General features: G+C 41.5%; 1 protein-coding gene across 1 annotated transcript in view; it reads right to left on the bottom strand.

The window, feature by feature from the left end:
• Window positions 1–17,845: 17,845 nt before the first annotated feature.
• Window positions 17,846–22,536, bottom strand: part of PHAX (phosphorylated adaptor for RNA export) — a 57,472-nt gene continuing 52,781 nt past the window's right edge. The window contains exons 5-6 of the mRNA XM_064595842.1: window positions 18,554–18,646; window positions 17,846–18,374 (exon numbers count right to left, since the gene is read on the bottom strand). Coding sequence (XP_064451912.1) covers window positions 18,237–18,374; window positions 18,554–18,646 — 231 coding nt within the window. The 3' untranslated portion in view covers window positions 17,846–18,236. The remainder of the gene's footprint in view (window positions 18,375–18,553; window positions 18,647–22,536) is intronic.

The raw sequence follows: 22,536 nt of genomic DNA, 5'->3' as shown, positions 1-22,536 counted from the left end.
GTAAATGCAGGGTAGGGCTGGTTTCAGAATGACACATCCAGGGTCTCAGATAAGCTTGTCAGGTTTCTCTCTCAACTTTTTTTTTTCCCACTGTTCTGAAGCTATTCTTTTCTACGCAGGTGGACCTTCTCCACATGACAGGGAAATCATCAGACAATATCCCCAGTTATCATCTGCCCTCACCTCCATAATGCAAAAAGCAAAACAGCTCTAAATGTAAAGCCCAGAAGGGATTTTTGTTGGCCTGACTTGGGTTGCATGCCTTTGCCTACCAAAACCAGATAAATAGGATATTAGGAATGTCTGGAATGTTCTGTGCCCACGGAGCAGAGTCCTGGTTGAGCAACCCCACCAAAAATCACACAGTTGCATTGCTGTAGGGGACAGCCAGTTCCCCAAAGGAAGATGAGCTATGCAAACAACATCAAAAGACATTCCTGAAGATTCCAATCCTAAACTTTGAATCTGCCCTTACCTCTTGGTTCAGCAGTGTTCCATTGAATGTTTGACTAATATGGTTATATTTCCGGCTTCGTGGTTCTTCAACTTCAGCTAGCATCAGAAACATCAAAAACACAGATCGTTGGGACTCACCCCAGAGTTTCTGATTCACTAGGTCTTTTTCCAAGTGATGCTGCTGCTGCTGGTGGGAAGACCATACTTTGAGAACCACTGTTCTGGGATTTCATTTTTTAATTGTCAAAGAGCATCTTATCCAAATAAATACCATTCCTGGATATATTTCACAGGTAAGTTTTCTAATGTTCAGGAACATATCATTCTGATGCTGATTAACATTGTGGCCTTGGGCAAGTTACTTAACCACTTTGCCAATTTTTTCTTGTGTAAAATGGAAAATAATGGTACTAACTTCATTTGGTTGTTGCAGAGATCAAATGAGTTAATTAATATACATAATACACTACACTGCATACATATACTACCTTACACTTAGAAGTACATAATATACAATATAGAAGCGTTTGCAAATGTTTAAACTGCTCCAAGAGGGGCGCCTGGGTGGCTCAGTCGTTAAGCGTCTGCCTTCGGCTCAGGTCATGGTCCCAGGGTCCTGGGATCCAGCCCCGCATCGGGCTCCCTGCTCAGCGGGAAGCCTGCTTCTCCCTCTCCCACTCTCCCTGCTTGTGTTCCTTCTCTCGCTGTGTCTCTCTCTGTCAAATAAATAAATAAAAATATTAAAAAAAAAAAACTGCTCAAGAAATAGAGAGGGAAATCATCCAAAGTATTTTATAATGGAATCAAAATATCAGTATCAAACCCTAAAAAGGATCATGCACACCTATGTCACCGATGAATTAACCAACCATGAAAACCCCAAATAAAATAGTAGCAAATAGAATCCAGCTGTACATTCAAAGAATGCAATGTCAAAACCAAGTGGCTTTTATTCCAAGAATGGGAAGATGATTCAACTAAATCTACAAATGTAGTTACTGCAGCAATAGGTCTGAAGCAAAAAATCATATGGTCATTTCAAATGCTGGAAGGCTAATCATTATTGACTCCCGGTAAAATAGTTTAGTAAAGTCAGAATAGATGGGTAGCAGACTTTGACATTTCTGTTTTTGACTATCCGGCATCAGCATCCTATTATGGGGTATGGAGTTTCTTGAATCTTGGTGGGATAAGGGGAACCACTTAAAAAGCCAGTCACTTGTTTTCCTGACCCTGGGATCCACAGGACAAACACCAACCAAACCTGATCAACCAGAGACCCTCACCCAGGACTCTGAGTCAGGAGTGGGTAATGCAAAGAAGCAGGGGTGAGTTAGAACTTCCTCTGGGGACAGCAGAGATGGTAGAATCTGCAAAGGGGTGGCAGAGGCATCTAAACCTAACTAGTTTTGGGGAACGATTTTGGCTGCAATCAAGCTTCCCAGCTTTTTATCTTTTATAAGAGATAAAATTTTTTTTTGTTAAGATTTTATTTATTTATTTGACAGAGAGAGATAGCGAGAGAGGGAACACAAGCAGGGGGAGTGGGAGAGGGAGAAGCAGGCTTCCTGCTGAGCAGGAAGCCCGATGCGGGGCTCGATCCCAGGACCCTGGGATCATGACCTGAGCCGAAGGCAGACGCTTAACGACTGAGCCACCCAGGTGCCCCTATAAGAGATAAAATTTGAATTTACTTTTAAAAGATCAGTAAGATTGCATCTTATAAAAGCAGTAAAAAAGCATTGTAGGCAGAGGAAACAGAATGCATTAGATGTTTTCTGATGACCTAAGGGATAAAAAGGGAAACAATGGGTAAATGCTACAGGAAGTCAAAGAAACTTGGCAAGACCATGACTGGCATTTGCAGAGATGGATGGGTCACCACTTGGTAAGAATGTTGCATCAAAGACTCAAATATCAGATGCGTCTTCGCTTCTCGGCCTTTTGGCTAAGATCAAGTGCAAATATCAGATGTGTCCTTAAACTAGATGATTTCAGGTGATTTGATTTGCAAGCCTGATATTTATTAATGGACACTTCCCATAGGATATTCAAGGAATAAGCAAAACTCCCAAACTTCAAGGGAATCCCCAATTTCATGATTCCCAGCCTTTCTTGTTTTTACAGGTTGAGTTTGGATCTTCAGTCTTCCCAGAGAGTCCATGAGTGATCAAATAGCCTTGCAAAATTTTCTTCCAGTAAGTCATCCAGATTCTGTTTCTGATGGGAAAGAACCTTGAAACCAAGAATTTTGACTAGTGCAAGATGAATATTTTCTTGACCTGATTTTAAGAGTGTCTACCTTAAGCCAAATGCCAACATTATATTTAATGGTGAAACACCAGAAACCCCTGCACGCCAGCAATAAGCAAATGTGATCTCTATGATCATCCACCGTAGAAGTCTCTAGATTTTTTTAAAGTTTAAGTAGTGGGTGGCAGGGAACAACTTTTATACCACCCAAACCTTGCAAACACAAGTGTGGGCAAGGCGAGCTGAGTGGCCAGTAGAATGCCTAAATCCAGTCAGTCAAGGAGAGATTTCCAGAAGCCAGACCAAAGGAGTTGCGGCAGGGAAACTTGATAATATGTCCGAAAAAGCTTAACGTGTTCATTCACTCTCTCAGCAGTTTACTTCTGGGGATTCAGCCTAAGAAAATAATCAGGGCTGGGAACAAAGACTTGTGTGTGAAGGCAGAAAATTTGCACCTGGCCAAAACAGATGACAAGCAGTCTCTCTTTTAAGTAGGAAACTGCTTTCTTTTTCTCCTTCCCCTCCTCACTCCTCTTTCCCTCCTTTCTACTTTCTTCTCCTCCACCTTCGCCCTCTGACCCCTCCAGTTCTTTCTCCTCTTCCTCCTCCCTTTCCTCCTTTCTGTCTCTCCTTAACTTCCTCATACCTTCATGTGCCTCTCAGTCATAAGAGAGAAGGTACTGGGCCAGTCGAAAGGAGTAGGTTGGAAAAAAAAAGGAGGCTTAGTGCTTCTGAGGACAGATACACTGAAGTATGAGAGAAAAAAAAAATAGAATCCTAAAGATATTTATAAAGAAAAAGGAGGGGCACCTGGGTGGCTCAGTTGGTTAAGTGTCTGCCTTCAGCTCAGGTCATGATCCCAGAGTCCTGGGATCCAGCCCTGTGTGGGGCTCCCTGTTCAGCAGGGAGTCTGCTTCTCCCTCTTCCTCTGCTCCTTCCCCCTTCCTTGTGACTTCTCTCTCTCTCAAATAAAAAAGTAAAATCTTAAAAAAAAGAAAGAAAAAGGAGAAAACTAGATGCTATGGAAAACTAGCCCCTAAATCACTGGATTTATACTAACTTATACTAACTTATTATGTGATTTTAGCATAAAGCCCTCTGTGCAGGTGTTCCCCGTTGCACCGGGAATCTTAGGGTTTTTAGCACCCTGGACCTTGGTGAGAGGCATCCGGCTTATAGCCAGAATTTACTGAATGCTCATTATTTTCTAAAATCTTTTTCTTATGTGGATCACTTGATTTAATTTGCACAACTGCCCAATGAGACAGATGCTCCTATGATCCTGAATAGGAAGATGAGGAGCAGAGGCTTCGAGAAGTCATGACTGGGATGTGAATCCAGGCAGACAGGAACCAGAAGCCCCCACGCCCCTAACCACTAAGTGGCAATATCCCAGTTGGCTAGGAAATCTAGAGGACACTTAAAAATTAGTTATTTGGGTCAAAGTGGCTCCCATTCTCCTAACTTGGTTTGGTAATATGTTATGGAAATCCTTGTCCTTTTTACTGGCCGAACTTCATGGGGATGCATCAAGTCTTCCCACATTTCCGAACTCTCTCTCTCTCTCCTGCCTACCCAGTGTACTGCATAGAGGGTAAGCTCTGGGGACAATAGACAAGAGCTTAGCCTGCATCCTGGGGGGCTGGCTGCGTGACTGAGTCTGAAAGGTTGTCCCACTGGGAGTCCAGGCCCTGTGACTGACCAGGACAGGTACTGCTCTTCATGGCTCTTTGAAACGTCTTGCAGAACTGCCCAGAGTGAGAGATGGGTCTGTGTTAGTGATACAGTTTCAGCCTCGGAGCCTTGGACAGGATGAGCAAAGCCACGTGACGGCAACAGATGTGAGTCGAGAATTGCTTTGATTTTCCCGGTTTCAGCTGGATCCCAGACTCCCTCCTTCTGGCTGCAGCAATAACAGTATGGAAGTTCCTTCTAATCTAGAGCCATGTCTTTAGACGTGGATGTCCCTAAGGCAGGAGTGAGAAGGGTGGAGGTTGCGCCTCTGATTTTTGGCTCCAGTGGTGAGACACGAACGAGGACCACTCCTTGGAACGAAGAAGCACCTTGAGAGAGTCCTAATCACATCGGGTGTGGGGGTGCGGGATCATCTGAGGATGTGCACAGGGGAAACATTGCGCTGCAAATTATCATACGGGATACCGCAGTTACGTCTTGAAGAGAACAGAACATCTGCACTGTTACTCCAAGTTCTGAAATCTTATATTGGGCACTGGCATTGGCTTTAAAGATGGCCTCATTAGCAACCTCCCCCGGTATTTGAATCTCCTTGCCAAGAGTTGTCCGGCCTCTTTCGACAGATCTCAAGACTGCAATTCAGTATTTTTTGAAGTACCTCCTCCCGTGTTTGGAAAACATTAATAAAAATGGTCTTTGAAAATTTTGCCAAAATCCGTCTCCCTGTAACATTCATTCTTTGGTCTGGGTTCTACACCCGGAGGCAATATGGGCTAGGTCTCATCAATCTTCCACAAAACACCTTTCAAAAACGTGAAGGCAGCCAACATAAGGGAGATAACATTTTTCAAAGCTAACCACGCTCAGGTTAATTTGTTTCACTGTTCCTTATGTGACTCGGGTCCAGGCGCTTCATGCTCCTGATCTCTCTGCTCGAGGACTTGGCAGTTGTCTCTTTTTCTTCCAAAACACAACATCCAGAATTAAATGTCACGTTTCTGAAGTAGGGAGCAACTGTCCACTATGCTCTGCTATTAATGCAGACCAAGAGCATGCCGGCTTCTTCTTCTTCTTCTTTTTTTTTTTGGTGGAAACCCCAAAATGGGTGGAAATTGATATAACTGCTGCCCACAATCCCTAAATCATGCTCTCATGAGTTGTTTCTAAACCCTGCTTTTGCTTTGCTGAAGGCAACTGCTGTACTCTTGGGACACTCAAATGCCCTCAGGGGGATGTTCCAGCAACAGAAGGAAGAGTCCATCCATTATTACTAAATCTGTGTTTCCAGATGCAAGACAATCTCATGCATTCAGTCACATTTCGTATCTTCTTCTAAAAAAATGATTTAGCATCTTTTAAAATGCCGGAGAGGGTGCCTGATTCCCTAATGTTTTAGCCATTATGCTTCGCTATGCAAATGTGGAAACGGCCTAAGGATGATAGGCATTTTTTGGTTCCAGATAAAATGTAGGTTTAATTTAGAAATATCTTTACTCTTTCAGTTCTGAAACAATGGAGTCTTAGGAAAATGTACTAGCGTTTGGATGAAGCTTAGAGACCCATCTTTCAGACTGTCAGGGAAATGGCGACTTTTATCATCATAAAGCCCAACTCTTTGAAATGTAAAATGAGAATTCACTTTTTAGTCTCTCCAAGGGTTAGAAAAAAGATTAAAATGAAAGTCAGTGTTAGCAATATTTAGGAAACCTTACAGGATTTTTCAACACAAGATTGTTGCCCCTTTTATCTACGGTTAGCTTAGGTAAGTACTTAAAACCTCAGAAATCATTTTTACACAAGCAGAGTGTCAGAGCAAGATTACGGTGCTTGGAACTGCCAGGTCTTCACATCTGTCTAGCCGAGCACGTGGAGTTTGCCAAGTTCTTTATAAGTATGCGCATTTCCAGGTTTTTCAAAAACAATAGTTGGGTCATTTAAAAAAAAATCTTACAAATACTTCAGCTGAAACTAGTTTATTAGTTCAAAATAAATTACTTCCTACTTCATCATTCCTTGGAATTGTATGTATTTTAAATCACATTTGGCCTCGTGCCATTCACGACCTTATCCAACGTGTAATGCCGTAAAGAGAAGAGTACGAAATATTTTTGGCAAACTTTGGTGTTGATATTCTGGAAATATGTTATTTTTCTAAAAGCAGAGAAAAATAATGGGTTTCATTTGCAAACTCACTGAAAAAATGCTGAATAAAAGAATAAAACTATTGACATTAATGTCGTCACCCTACAAAAAGGTAAGTGTTTTACTCCCCGGCGTGCAGATGGACAAAGTTACCTTCAGGACTGGCCCTCCCTCTCCACCATCCCCAGAGTCCAGGGTTCTGGATGGAATTTCCAGAGGTGGAGATTGCATTTAGATGGTGCCCTGTGAACCACGCAGCAGAGCAGTGAAGCATCCTCACTTGGCTGGAGCCTGGAGGGCCTCTAGGAGCCGACCTGCCAAGACACTGGCCCTCCTTGCTCAGACTGAACACCGAGGCCTTTTTCCACCCACTTCTTCCTGTGTGGTCTCTCCCCTCCTTCTCTCCTCTTCTCCAGTGGAATTCTAACTTGGTTGGAAGGTAAGAAGGGGTTGGTGCAGAGAAGAGGGCGGGAAACTGTAACTGTGTATCTTAATTATTCAGCCTTCACCTAGACCGGTGGCTTCATAACTTCCACAGGCCAATAGTGGAACCCATCCCGGAAAGCAAAGAATGACTCATAACTAGTTCACCTGGAAGAAGCCCTCAGGTGCAAGGAAAGCATCATGGTGAGCACGGGGTGGGCGGGAAGACGTGAAGGTTACACATGATTTTCCCTTTGAAGTTTTCTACAACCAAATGACTTTAGAGAGAAAGGCAATGGATAACCTGTAATTAATAACAAACTAAAAGTATGTGGGTAATTTATGTGGGTAATTCCTCTAGGTTCTGCACGTAAGTGAGATGAGAGAAAACCCATAAAAATAAAAATAACATCCTTAATGAGAATATGTGCCATTCTTCGGAAAAGTAATGTTGGCTAAGTATTTTCAGTGTTTATCTTTACCTACGGTTTAAAAGATTTTATTTATTTATTTATTTTTAAGATTTTATTTATTTATTTGACAGAGAGACACAGTGAGAGAGGAAATACAAGCAGGGGGAGTGGGAGAGGGAGAAGCAGGCTTCCTGCTGAGCAGGGAACCCGATGTGGGGCTCGATCCCCGGATCCTGGGATCATGACCTGAGCTGAAGGCAGACGCTTAACGACTGAGCCACCCAGGCGCCCCTAAAAGATTTTATTTTTAAGGAACCTCTACCCCCAGCGTGGGGCTCAAACTCACAACCCTGAGATCAGGAGCCACATGTTCACTGACTGAGCCAGCCAGGCACCCAGATCTATCCTTAACTTCTGCAGTAAAATTAAATTGTTCTTTCCAGGGGTCATCAATGAACCCATGTTGCCAAAAAATCACTTCTTTTCTGTTTTCTGTGTGCGTAAGGGGGCATTCAACACAGTTGACCACACGTTTTGTTTTGTTTTTTACCAAAAATGATATATACATGGTATAAAGAGTCAAATGATTCCATAAGGTTTATTTTTATTTATTTATTTATTTTTTAAGATTTTATTTATTTGCGAGACAGACCATGAGATGCAGAGAGCATGAGAGGGAGGAGGGTCAGAGGGAGAAGCAGACTTCCTGCCGAGCAGGGAGCCCGATGCGGGACTTGATCCCGGGACTCCGGGATCATGACCTGAGCCGAAGGCAGTTGCTTAACCAACTGAGCCACCCAGGAGCCCCATAAGGTTTATTTTTAAAGTTAAATTAAAAAATTTTTTTCAGGGGAGGTGGGTGGGGGGATGGGCTAATTGGGTGATGGGCATTAAGGAGGGCACGTGATGTGATGAGCACTGGGTGTTACATGCAACTTATGAATTATTGAACTCTACATCTGAAACTAATGAGGCATATATGTTGGCTAATTGAATTCAAATTAAAAATTTTTTTTTCAACCCCTGCTCTGCCTACCTCCCAACCTGTCACCCCACTCACATACTGCCTCCATTTCCCATTTCCCAGAGCTTTGAACTATTTTTGCTCATTCTTTTGATACTGAGCTCCAAGTCTCTAATGTGCATATAACACCTCTTCTTGAATTTCCCATTTTAGACACTATCTACTGATTTCACACTATGGGTGATGAGGAATTAATATGGATTTGGTAAGTCTGTCAGTTTGTCTATCCTCTCTCTTACACACACACACACACACACACAAACCCCATATACACTGCACTTGGCAATAAGCATATTTCTCATCCCCTTGACTCCAAATAGAGTTATATTATAAAAGCACTTAAGGGACACCTGGGTAGCTCAGTTGGCTAAGCATCTGCCTTCAGCTCAGGTCATGATCCCAGGGTCCTGAGTTCGAGCCCTCCATCGGGCTCCCTGCTCAGCGAGGAGCCTGCTTCTCCCTCTGCCCCTCCCCCTGCCTGTGCTCTCTCGCGTGCGCGCTCTCTCTCTCAAATAAATAAAATCCTTTTTAAAAAAGTACTTAGGGCGCCTGGGTGGCTCAGTTGGTTAAGCGACTGCCTTCGGCCCAGGTCATGATCCTGGAGTCCCGGGATCGAGCCCCGCATCGGGCTCCCTGCTCGGCGGGGAGTCTGCTTCTCCCTCTGACCCTCCTCCCTCTCATGCTCTCTGTCTCTCATTCTCTCTCTCTCTCAAATAAATAAATAAAATCTTTAAAAAAATAAAAATAAAAAAGTACTTAAATATCCAGTACTTCCTTGTTATGACTATGTAAACGCTAGCCACGTGGTATACTTAAATATTCCCTCTTTTCTGTATATCATATCTCCCTGCCTCATCTCTATTTCCCTACCCTACCTAGATTTAATAATTACTTACCCCCCCATTTGCTCAATCTTCTCTGTGTAGAGCTTCTTACTAGTTCAACCCGGTCTCAGTGCATTTAGGCCTGCTATCACAAAATACCACAGACTGGGCAGCTTATAAACCACAGATACGTATTTCTCATAGTTCTGGAGACTGGAAGTCCGAGACTGGAGCACCAGCCTGGTGGGGCCCCCTTCTGGACTGTAGACTTCTCATCGCATCCTCTCCTGGTGAAGAAGCTGGGAAGCTCTGTGGGGTCTCTCCTCATAAAGGCACTAATCCCATTCGTGAGGGTTCCACCTTCATAACCTAATCACTTCCAAAGCCCGAGCCTAATGATACCATCACCTTTGGGAGTTAGGATTTCAACAAGGAAATTTCAAACTCGGGGTGCGGGGAGGGGGGAACACACATATTCAGGTCACAGCAAACCCTAAACTTTCCCTCAGTTTTGGAGTTCTTAATCGCAGGAAACAAACTGAGAGTTGTTGGAGTGGGGGGTGGGGTGGGAGGGATGGGGGGACTGGGTGATGGACACTGGGGAGGGTATGTGCTCTGGTAAGCGCTGTGAAGTGTGCAAGACTGTTGAATCTCAGATCTGTACCTCTGAAACAAATAATGCAATATATGTTAAGAAGAAGGTAGCAGGAGGGGAAGAATGAAGCGGGGGAAATCGGAGGGGTAGACGAACCATGAGAGGCGATGGACTCTGAAAAACAAACAGGGTTCTAGAGGGGAGGGGGGTGGGAGGATGGGTTAGCCTGGTGATGGGTATTGAGGAGGGCACGTTCTGCATGGAGCACTGGGTGTTGTGCACAAACAATGAATCATGGAACACTTCATCTAAAACTAATGATGTACAGATCTGGGATTCAACAGTCTTGCCCAGATCTGTACCTCTGAAACAAATAATGCAATATATGTTAAGAGGAAAAAAAAAAAAGAAGAAGGTAGCAGGAGGGGAAGAATGAAGGGGGGGAAATCGGAGGGGGAGACGAACCATGAGAGACGATGGACTCTGAAAAACAAACAGGGTTCTAGAGGGGAGGGGGGTGGGAGGATGGGTTAGCCTGGTGGTGGGTATTGAGGAGGGCACATTCTGCATGGAGCACTGGGTGTTGTGCACAAACAATGAATCATGGAACACTTCATCTAAAACTAATGATGTACAGATCTGGGATTCAACAGTCTTGCCCAGATCTGTACCTCTGAAGCAAATAATGCAATATATGTTAAGAGAAAAAAAAAGAAGAAGAAGATAGCAGGAGGGGAAGAACGAAGGGGGGGAAATCAGAGGGGGAGATGAACCATGACAGACGATGGACTCTGAAAAACAAACTGAGGGTTCTAGAGAGGAGGGGGTGGGAGGATGGGTTAGCCTGGTGGTGATGGGTATTGAGGAGGGCACATTCTGCATGGAGCACTGGGTGTTATGCACAAACAATGAATCATGGAACACTTCATCTAAAACTAATGTTGTAATGTATGGGGATTAACATAAGAATAAAAAAAAACATAATAAAATTTAAAAAAAAAAGAAAAAAAAACCTTTCCCTCAGTTTTGAAATTCTTTTCTCAATAAGTTCAGATATATAAGGTATTCAGTCCATCTTCTGTGTAGCACTACCTCCTGGACTATCCCAGTGGGCTCCAGTCAGGGCAGGGGGCTCTCCATGTCTGCCGACTGGCCCTTGCTCCGGGATGTCTCGTCAACATTTTTCTGGAGAATCCTTTCATCTGTCCATTGCTCTGGAGCCATATCTTTATCTTGGTTTACCCCCTTCATTAGAGCCACATTGTCTGGTAGCCTCCTGAGAAAGGGTATGTGAGTGATTCATCTTTTTTAGCGCTGTATGGTTGTCTACTGTGTAAACATATCACAGTTTGTTTTTTCATTTTACTGTTGACAGGCTTTTGGATTACTTCCAGCTGGGGACTATTGCAAATAGCACTGCCATGAAAATTCTAGTGCATGGTTTTTGGTGACTTATGTAAGAATCTTTGTTGCATATACACTTCGGGGTGAAATTTCTGGTATAGGAGATGCAATGTGTTCAGAGAAAATAGGTATCATCAAAACATTTTCCAGTATTTGTTGGACTGACTTACATAGTCTTCTTTTTTCTTTTTTTTTTTTTAAGATTTTACTTATTTATTTGACAGAGAGAGCACAAGCAGGGAGAGTGGCAGGCAGAGGGAGAGGGAGAAGCAGGCTACCCACTGAGCAGGGAGCCCGATGTGGGACTTGATCCCAGGACCCTGGGATCATGACCTGAGCCGAAGGCAGACGCTTAACCAACTGAGCCACCCAGTCTCCCTGACTTACATAGTCTTGCCAGGAATGTCTGAGAATTCCTGTCCTTCTACAGCCTTGCCAACATTTGGTGTTTTCTGCCTCGTTAATATTAGCCTTTTTTGTGGGTTTGTAATGGTATCTTACTATGGTTTGAGTTTGCATTTTCCTGACTACTAATAAAGTTGAATGTCTTTTCTATGCTTGTTGTCTATTTGGACATCCTCCTATGTGGTGTCACCGTTTACATCATGTCCCTATTTTTTCTACTAGGATTGTTTGTCTTTTTCCTATTGATCTGTAGGAGTTATTATATATTCTAGATATAAGTCCTTTATCAGATATATGTTTACTAAATATCTTCTCTCTGTGAAGTGCTTCCATCATCTCTTAACGATATCTACTGATGAACTAAAATTTCAGATATTAATATAGTCCATTTTTTTTTTAAGATTTTATTTATTTGCGAGAGAGACAATGAGAGACAGAGAGCACGAGAGGGGGGAGGGTCAGAGGGAGAAGCGGACTCCCTGCTGAGCAGGGAGCCCGATGTGGGACTGGATCCCGGGACTCCAGGATCATGACCTGAGCCGAAGGCAGTTGCTTAACCAACTGAGCCACCCAGGTGCCCCAATATAGTCCATTTTATAATTTTTTCTTTTATGGTTAGTGTATTTTATGTCCTGTTTAAGAAATCTTGCCCTCTTCCAAGATCAAGAAGATATTCTCATATGTTTTCCTCTAAAAGCTTTATTGTTTTACTTTTCATCTGGAATTGCATCTGGAAAAAATTTTCTGTACATGTTCAAATGTTTCAGCATGGTGAAGTACTCTAACACATTGTCTCCTGTTGGCTCATCCTTGCATATCTGGAGTCTAACCCAAATCCACTGTGAGATATTTGTTATATACTGCTGAATTCAATTTGTAAATATTTTGCTTAGAATTTTTATTATCTTTATGTTAATGAGTGAGGCTAAATTGTATTTTTCTCTTATACTTCTTTTTGGTATCAAGGTTATACCAGTTTATTAAAATGACTTGGGAAGGGTTTATTCTTTTTCTATGCTCAGTAATAAGATTACAACTATCTGGCATTTGAATTTATGGTAAAACTTGCTTATCAAATTATTTGAACCAAATTATTAGGTTTATTTTGTAGGGAAAGTTTTTTTTTTTAAGATGTTATTTATTTATTTGAGAGAGAGAGACAGAGATAGCGAGGGAGAGCATGAGTGGGGAGGTGAGGGAGAAGCAGACTTCCTGCTGAGCAGGGAGCCCGATGCGGGACTCAATCCGAGGACCCTGGAATCATGACCTGAGCTGAAGGCAGACACTTAACCGACTGAGCCACCCAGGCGCCCTGTAGGGAAAGCTTTTAAACTTACTAATTCAATTTATTTAATAGAAGACTATATGGATTCTTTCTTTCACCTTGAACTATTCTATTAAGTCATATTTTACATAAATTTATCTATTTCATGAAAGTTTTCAAATATATTAGGATAATATCATCCCTAATTTGTCCTTTCTTATTAATCTGTCCTGCATCTATACTGAGGTCTCCCTTATCATTCATAATATTGTCTTCCTTTTCTTTCTTGATCTTGTAGATGGTAGTCAAATTTTTGTTCCTTCCAAAGAACCGTCTTCAAGATTTAACTTTTAAGCTTAGAAATTTGTTAGTTTTTAAAATATTGCAGTAAAATTTATATGTGTTACAGAGATTGTGACCTTTTTTTGGATAGTTTTGGGTGTGTTTTATTTTGTGGCTACCACATAAGCAAATCTTAAAAATTCCATATGTGCTTGACAAGAATGTATCTGATTATACATCCTTTAGATCTAGCTTGTTAATCGTGTTAAGTCTTTAATACCCCGATGATTTTTTTCTGCTTGAAAGATCATTTAGTGAGAGAGATATATTAAAATCTCCTTCCTGGGGTGCCTGGGTGGCTCAGTTGTTAAGCATCTGCCTTTGGCTTGGGTCAGGATCCCAGGGTCCTGGGATGGAGCCCCGCATTGGGCTCTCTGCTCGGCGGGAAGCCTGCTTCTCCCTCTCCCACTCCCCCTGCTTGTGTTCCCTCTTCCGCTCTCTCTCTCTGTCAAATAAATAAATAAAATCTTAAAAATAAATAAATAAATAAAATCTCCTTCTTGCATAGGGAATTATCCCATTTCCTCTCAAAGTGCTAATAAATTTTGCTTTCTATATTTGTTGCTATGTTAGTAAATGGATAAAACTTCAGAATTTGTATATCTTCTATCTGAATTGAGCCTTATATTAATATGTAGTGATCCTTTTTAACTCTAGTAATGGTTTTTTCCCTTATAGCTTATTCCTATAGCCTGATACTACTATGCCTTTCTCCCTTTTACATATTATTTGTATATATTTTTCCCATGTTTGAAATGCATGGAACTTTAAATTACGTCATCATGTCTTTTATTGGAAAAAAATTTTCGGGGTGGCTGGCTGGCTCAGTCACTAGGAACATGTGACTCTTGATATCAGGGTTGTGAGTTTGAGCCCCACCCTGGGGCTCAAGTTTACTTAAAAAAAAAAAACATACACATGCACATATATATGTATGTGTATAACATATGTATGTATATATGCTAACCCTAACACTAAACATACATACATATATATAAAGAAAAAACGTTTCTTTTTGATTTTTGACAGTTTTGTTTTATTATGTTTTTGAGAGAGAGAGAAAGCATACGTGTACACATGTGTGGACATGCATGTGAGCAGTGGGGGAGGGGCAGAGGGAGAGAGAGAATCCCAATCAGGCTCCACACCCAGCATGGAGCTCGACTGGGGGCTCAATCTTACAACCCCGATTTCATGACCTGAGCCAAAATCCAGAGTCAGATGCTTAACTGACTGAGCCACCCAGACGCCCCTGGTTTTTAACAGTTTTATTGAGATACGATTTATATACCATGAAGGCCACCCACTCAAAGTATACAATTCAGTGGTCTTCACAGAGCTGTGCTACCATCACCACAATGTTAGAACATTTTTGTCACTCCGAAAGACCACACACATCACCAATCACTCTGCATTTTCTGCCTGTCCCCCCTCCCTCCCTCAGACGCTGGTAACCAATAATCTACTTTCCTTCTCTATGAATTTGACTCTCCCAGGGATCTCACATAAATGGAATCATATGGTATTTGTCCTTTGGGGTCTGCCTCATTTCACTTAGCGTAATATTTTCAAGGTTGTAATACATACTTCATTCCTTTCCACTGATGAATATTTCATTGTCTGCACATATCACATTTGTTTATACATTCGTCAGGTGATGGATGTCTGGGTGACTTCCATTTTTTAGTTATTGTGAATAATGCCATTATGAACATTCATGAGCAAGTTTTGTATGGACATGTGCTTTCCACATGTACGTTTCTTTTGGGTAGATGCCTAGGAAGGGAATTGCTGAGTCTTAAAGGAAGTGTAGGCTTAACATTTCGAGGAACAGATGAACTGTTCTCTAAGCAGCTTGCATCATTTTGCAGTCCCACCAGCACTGTATGAGAATTTTAATTCCTCTACATCTTCAACAACACACGTAATGATTTAACCTTGTGACTATAGCTATTCAAGGATGTATGATGTTGGGCTGCCATATGCAATACCATAGACCGAATGGCTTAAATACCAGAAAGATTTCTTATAGTTCTAGAGGGTGGGAAGTCCAAGATCAAGGTGGTGGCCAATTTGGTTCCTGGTGAGACTCTATTTCTGGCATGTAGGTGGGCACCATCTTGCCGTGGGCTCATGTGACTTCTTTGTGTGTGTAAAGAGAGCGAGCTATGGTCTCTCCTCTCCTTATAAGGACACTAATCCTATTAGATTAGGGCCCTGCCCTTATGACTTCATTTAACTTAATTACTTCCATAAAGCCACTGTCTCCAAATACAGTCTCATAGGAGGTTAGGGCTTCAACACATGAATTTTGGAAGGAGGCAAACATTTAGTCCATAACATAGAAAATATAAAGTAGTATCTCATTGTGGGTTTGATTTGCATTTGTCTGATAGTAATTACTTGAGCATCTTTTCATGTGTTTTATTATCCATTCATGTATCTTTTTTAGGGATATGTTCATTCAAATCCTTTGTCCATTTTTAAATTGGGTTTTTGTCTTCTATAATTGAATTGTGAGAGTTTTTTATATATTCTGGATATAATTCCTTTATCAGATATATGATTTGCTAAATCATATATTTTCTAAACTAAACATTTTACATTATAAAAGTCATGAAAAAATGGAGGCACCTGCTAGCCCCAACAGTAGAACACGTGACTCTTGATCTCACGGATCTAAGTTTGAGACTCATGTTGGGTGTAAAGATTACCTAAAAATAAAATCTTAGGGGCGCCTGGGTGGCTCAGTCGGTTAAGCGGCTGCCTTCAGCTCAGGTCATGATCCCAGGGTTCTGGGATCGAGTCCCGCATTGGGCTCCCTGCTTGGCAGGGAGCCTGCTTCTCCCTCTCCCTGCCTCTCTGCCTACTTGTGCTCTCTGTCTCTCTGTCAAATAAATAAAATCTTAAAAAAAATCTTAAAAAAAGAAAAGTCACCAAAAATGCAAACTTCACCAAATATCAGAATTATCAAAACAGCGAAGAAAACAAATTACATCACAAAAGAATTTTAAAACTCCAAAAACAGAAAATATAAAGAAGGACATTGAAAAATAAAATATGCCTGTCACATCAAAAAAAAAATGCAAATGTGCTTACTCACCTTTTACAAATAAACAGTTTTTCAGATTAGATCACAAAGCAAAACCCAAACTCTGTAGTTTGTATGAGAAACACACCTGAAACAAAGTGATTCACCAAGGTTGAAAATAAAAGGATGGGCAAAAGTAAACCAGGCAAATGCAAAGTAAAAGAAAGCAGGAATTGCAATCTTAATGTCAGAGAATAGGAATTTATGCCAAAAACACATGAAATGAGACCAAGTAGGGCGACTGACAATATTAATTGATGGAATCTACAATAATGATATAACAGTCATGGATAGAGATGCCGCAAAAATGTGGTAATATCTACAAAGAGCAGATAGCACAGGAGATACAGACAGAATTAGACACACCTACCTTAGGAGACTTTAATTGCACCTGTAAGTCGAAAGCGGATCAAATAGATTTTTTAAAAAGGATATGAGGATGTAAATAACATGATAAGGTAGAACTGGTCAATGCATCACATTTCTTTAAATGTAAGATGCCATCAATTGTGAAACATAACACTTTTTAAGTAGCACGGAGAGAATAAATGCTATCAAAGTATGACACAATGCCTTAATTGTAGACCTGCAAAATACATGAACAAGTCTCACTATCCTCTGCTCATTGTGAAATCTCTTTCACCTCCTTTGAGGGATTTGGCAATTTCTCCTAAAATCGGTCGCTCTGTTTGGTGTACAATAAGTATGTATACTCCTGTATGTATCTCAAGAATGAAATGCCACACAGATCCATCTACTCATAGTTACCATCCTGTTTTAAGGTTCTAGAAAGTCTTTGGTTGTTTTTGCAAGAAAATGTAGAATTACAGCAATTCTTCCATCGACAATATTTGCCTTACCAACATCAAGTTTATACCTTTCTGCCTTTATTTCCAAGCTTTTCTCTGTGCCCAGCTACTTTTAGTTTCAGTGCCAAAACATACTATAATCTTTTCACCCACATTCAAAATGGTAATTAAACCCAACATGTACAGAGGCAGCAAAGCAAACATAACTCAGTCGAAGAGTCAATGGCATACACAGCTGGGACCAAGTCTGTCCATGCGCCAGCAGTAACAACCACACTCGAGTGCCATCTGGCCAAGAGTAATTAGAAGATGCCAAAATGGAAAGATGAATCTCAATCAGGGGTTTTAAAATGTAAAATTAAGACATTGTGACTTAGATTCAATAAAATGTGGTATATTTTGTTCCCTCAGAGTTGGTAATACATCTGCATTTCAAGTGCCCATTGAAACCTGACCATATACGAGTCCACAAAAGAACCTGAACACATTTCCAGGCAGTAGACATAATACAGACCACATTCTTTTTTTTTTTTTTTAAAGATTTTATTTATTTTTTAACAGAGAGAGAGACAGACAGTGAGAGAGGGAACACAAGCAGGGGGAGTGGGAGAGGGAGAAGCAGGCTTCCCGCGGAGCAGGGAGCCCGATGTGGGACTCAACCCCAGGACCCCGGGATCATGACCTGAGCTGAAGGCAGACGCTTAACAACTGAGCCACCCAGGCGCCCCAGACCACATTCTTTAATCACAATACAATAAAGCAAGACTTACTAACATTATCACAAAATAAAGGCCTTTCTACCCAAACATGTAAAGAAAACAAATTCTCTTATATCTTGGATCAAGAGGGATATACTGGAATACTAGGCAACCACCCATGTTCTTGAATTGTGCATCAGTCAAAATCATCAATTTTTTATTTTGTCAAATAATAAATAAATATTTACATTTTAGGGATTACCAGTGAGAAAAATAAATGGCAGTTCTACTTTCTAAAACAGTACAAGGGAAAGGAGCAATAAGGACCAATGACAAAGAGCTTACCCCCTATGTTTTCTTCTAGGAGTTTTATGGTTTCGAGTCTTAGGTTTGCGTCTTTAATCCAGTTTGAGTTTATTTCTGTGTATGGTGTAGGTTAGGGGTTCAGTTTCATTCTTCTGTGTGTGGCTGTCCAGTTTTCCCAACACCGTTTTTTGAACAGACTGTCCCTTCCCCATTGTAGATCCTTGGCTCCCCTGTCATAGATTAATTAGCCATATAAGTGTGGGCTTATTTCTGGGCTCTCTATTCTGTTCCAATGATAGATGTGTCTGTTTTTTTGTTTTTGTTTTGGGTTTTTTTTTTGCCAGTACGACTGTTTTGTTCCCAGATTGGATTAAGTCCCACCCTAAGGGCCTCATTTTAACTTAATCACCTCTGTAAAGGTTCTGTCTCCAAACACAGTCACATTCTGGGGTCCAGGGCATCCGGGCTTCAATATATGAATTTCGACGGGACACATTTCAGCCTGTAACAAAATTTATACTAAAATATTATATGGGAGACAAACCGTAAGAGACTCTTAGGAAACAAACTGAGGGTTGCTGGAGGGGAGGGGAGAGGGGTGGGGGGATGGGGTCACTGGGTGATGGGCATTACGGAGGGCACGTGATATGATGAGCACTGGGTGTTCTATGCAACTAATCAATCACTAAACTCTACTTCTGAAACTAATGATACAGTATATGTTAATTAATTGAATTTAAATAAAATTTAAAAATATTATGTAATTTTTCAATATTTCCATATAGGAACCCTAGGGCATGGCTACATTATCACAGTGCTTCTCCAGCTTTAGATGCACTTATGAATACCCTTCGGATCTTGTCAAAAATGCAGATTGTGATTCAGTAGTTCTGGGAGGGCCAGAACTGTAAGACTATCCAGCTCCAAGCAAGGCTGAGGCTCTGCCCCCGGGGACGCCACTCTAGGTAGTAGTGAAGCACAACAAGATATGAAGTAGTCCGATCCTTGCACCTGCTTGTCATCAAAAGGTTTGGATTTGAAAAATAACTGCATCAGAAGATATTCCACACAAGAAAAACAGAAAAATGAAACAGCAGGGGAACAAATGTGATTCATACTTGTAAATGATAAGAGAAAGAAATTCAAATGAAGTAAGGATACCATGCCAAGACAACATACCATCTTAGTGGAGAAAATGATGAGGTAGCACATCCCGCCACCCAAAGTGAGTAAGTGAAGAGCGTTAATTTACCCCAATGAAAAAGCGCTGTCGCATTTTCCAAACTGCAAATTTGCAAAACACTTTTTCATGCCACTGCATAATTTCAACACTACTGCAGGTGACACAATGGGATGCCCACCATGTATCCTCAGTGATAGCAAATACGGTGTTTTTAAAATGGGATATGATTCAATCAGCACTAATAGCCCCCTTTCCGGTTTATTTATTGCCAATTTTTTTTAGTATTATAATCATACATCACATAAGGAAGAAGCTCAGATTTAGTAAATTATTCAAAGACTATGTCTTTTTTTTTTTAAGATCTTATTTATTTGAGAGAGAGAGAGCGCACACACACAGGAGTAGGGGGAAGAGGTAGAGGGAGAAGCAGACTCCCCGCTGAGCAGGGAGCCCTATGAGGAGCTTGATCCCAGGACTCTGAGATCACGACCTGAGCGGAAGGCTTAACCAACTGAGCCACCCAGGCGCTCCCCAAAGACTATGTCTTTCATTCATTTGGGTTTCCTTGTCCATACCACCTTCCCCTAAATTACAGGGTTTTTTTTTTTTTTTTTAAAGATTTTATTTATTTATTTGAGACAGAGAGAATGAGAGACAGAGAGCATGAGAGGGAGGAGGGTCAGAGGGAGAAGCAGACCCCCCGCCGAGCAGGGAGCCCGATGCGGGACTCGATCCAGGGACTCCAGGATCATGACCTGAGCCGAAGGCAGTCGCTTAACCAACTGGGCCACCCAGGTGCCCCAAATTACAGGGTTTTTTGGTAACTTCCTGTAAAACAACAATAAACTCTGCATTATTAAAATCTACCAAATTACCATTAATTTATATTTATAGTGGGTTAACTCTGATGGAACACAGGAAATTGTACAAAATGAGGGTCATTCTTTCTTGTGTGAGACATTTCCACGCGCTGCAGGTGGTTTAGCATTCCTGGTTCCCACTCATTAAATACTAGTACTGCAGCCCCCAATCCTTATGAGGCATAAAAAGATCCCTACAAATACCAAAATACACTTTAGGATGTTGACCATCACTGCACAGATCGTCAACTAGACTAGACTAAACTTTCCATCTTGAAGATTCAATGCAACTTGCAAATGCCTGACTTAAAAACCAAGATCGTTGGGGCACCTGGGAGGTTAAGTCAGTTAAGGGTCTGCCTTCGGCTCAGGTCATGGTCCCAGGGTCCTGGGATCAAGCCCCGCATCGGGCTCCCTGCTCAGTGGGGAGTCTGCTTCTCCCTCTGCTTGCACTCCCTCTCTCTCTCTCTGTCAAATAATAAATAAAATCTTAAAAAATAAAATAAAGAACCAAGATAGTAAATATACCAAAACAGTAAATGCTTCACAACTGTTTTATAATCCAAAAGTTCCATGCAGAAAGGTCAAGCCCTAGAAAAATCTGACATACTCACTCAGGATTTGTTGCGGAAAACCACAGGTGGTTGGATAGCCAGTGAGCTCTGAAAGTTCTTCCCTTACTAACCGGAAATACAGGAACAACTGCTTCTATTGTTTTTATAACCTGTTTTACGCAAGTATGAGCCTCTTTCACTCTGTTCAAACACAAAATACCTGAAGACACTTTAAATTCACCCCACCTGCAAAACTTTGTAGCGTCTCTTATGGAAGACAGGGCCATATTTCATATCATAATTTTCATGCTTAATTACCCTACCCTGAATGAGGTGACTTCAGGGGACCATCTGTTCAGAAAATAACTGGATGAACACTTGAGAGAAAACATGTGAAAGGATAATTAATGTGATAAGCTAAACAACAAGAAAACCTACAAAACCATATGTGGTTCATTTGCAAGATTTCATCAGACACTTCTCTTAGCATAGCATCTGTATAAAATTATGTGATGTGTGTATCAGGCCCTATCATTTGCAAAGTTATAGTCTTGCCAACAAATTGGTAAACTCTGGCTTATTTGCCCCTGAGCTCAAAATCTAGATGGATTAGTAGCAGCAATAAATTAACCCTTCACAGCCTTAGTAAATTATGAAAAAAATAGTTTAACAGTAACTTCCTAGATTCATAAAAGGCTCTTTTAATAAAAGTCAAAGCTGGGGCGCCTGGGTGGCTCAGATGGTTAAGCCTCTGCCTTCGGCTCAGGTCACGATCCCAGGGTCCTAGGATCGAGCCCCACATCGGGCTCCCTGCTCAATGGTGAGTTTGCTTCTCCTTCTCTCTTTTCCTACTGCTCCCTCTGCTTGTGCTCTCTCTCTCTCTTTCTCTCTTGCTCACTCTCTCTCTCAAATAAATAAAAAAATCTTAAAAAAAAAATCTGGGGGACTAAGCCACAATACATTGATGGTGCTTGTCTCTAGAAGCTGGGATTATATATAATCTTTATTTTCTTCTTTATATTTTGCTGGGGTTTTTTCTTTTCTTTTTTTCTGTTTTTTTTTTTTTTAGAGAGAGAGAGTGTGTGTATGCAAGTAGAGGGGTGAGGGAGGGGCAGAGGGAGAGGGAGAGAGAGAAGATCTTAAACAGGCTCCATGCCCAGGAAGGAATCCGAAATGGAGCTCGATCTCACAACCCTGAGATCGTGACCTGAGCTGAAACCAAAGAGTCTGTCGCTCAGTTGACTGAACCACACAAGTGCCCCTTGCTGAGTTATTTTCTAAAATTTTTTCACTAAGTATATTTTACTTTTATAATCAGAAATAAATGAATAAGTTATTTTTAAAAATATAATGCATTACTAGCAGAATGTTGACCAAAACATGTTGTTTAAACATGTCTTCCTGAATGGAAATAAATAGCACCCTATAAAAAGAAGTGCAGAGGGCGCCTGGGTGGCTCAGTTCGTTAAGCGACTGCCTTCGGCTCAGGTCATGATCCTGGAGTCCCAGGATCGAGTCCCGCATCGGGCTCCCTGCTCGGCAGGGAGTCTGCTTCTCCCTCTGACCCTCCTCCCTCTCATGCTCTCTGTCTCTCATTCTCTCTGTCTCAAATAAATAAATAAATTATGTGGCTCAGTCAATTGAGTGTCCGACTCTTGGTTTCAGGTCCAGTTATGATTTCATGCGTTATGGGATTGAGCCCTGTATGGGGCTCCCCACTCAGCGGGGTGTCTGCTTGGGATTCTCTCTCTCCCCCTCCCCCTTCCCCTTCCCCCAACTCATGCACTTTCTCTCT

The sequence above is a fragment of the Mirounga angustirostris genome, unplaced genomic scaffold (assembly GCF_029215605.1).
Source record: "Mirounga angustirostris isolate CCGP_5_RB_7025 unplaced genomic scaffold, mMirAng1.0.hap1 SCAF_7, whole genome shotgun sequence".
NCBI lineage: Eukaryota > Metazoa > Chordata > Mammalia > Carnivora > Phocidae > Mirounga > Mirounga angustirostris.
The sequence above is the reverse complement of the archived record's forward strand: the minus strand, read 5'-3'. Positions and strand labels throughout refer to the sequence as shown.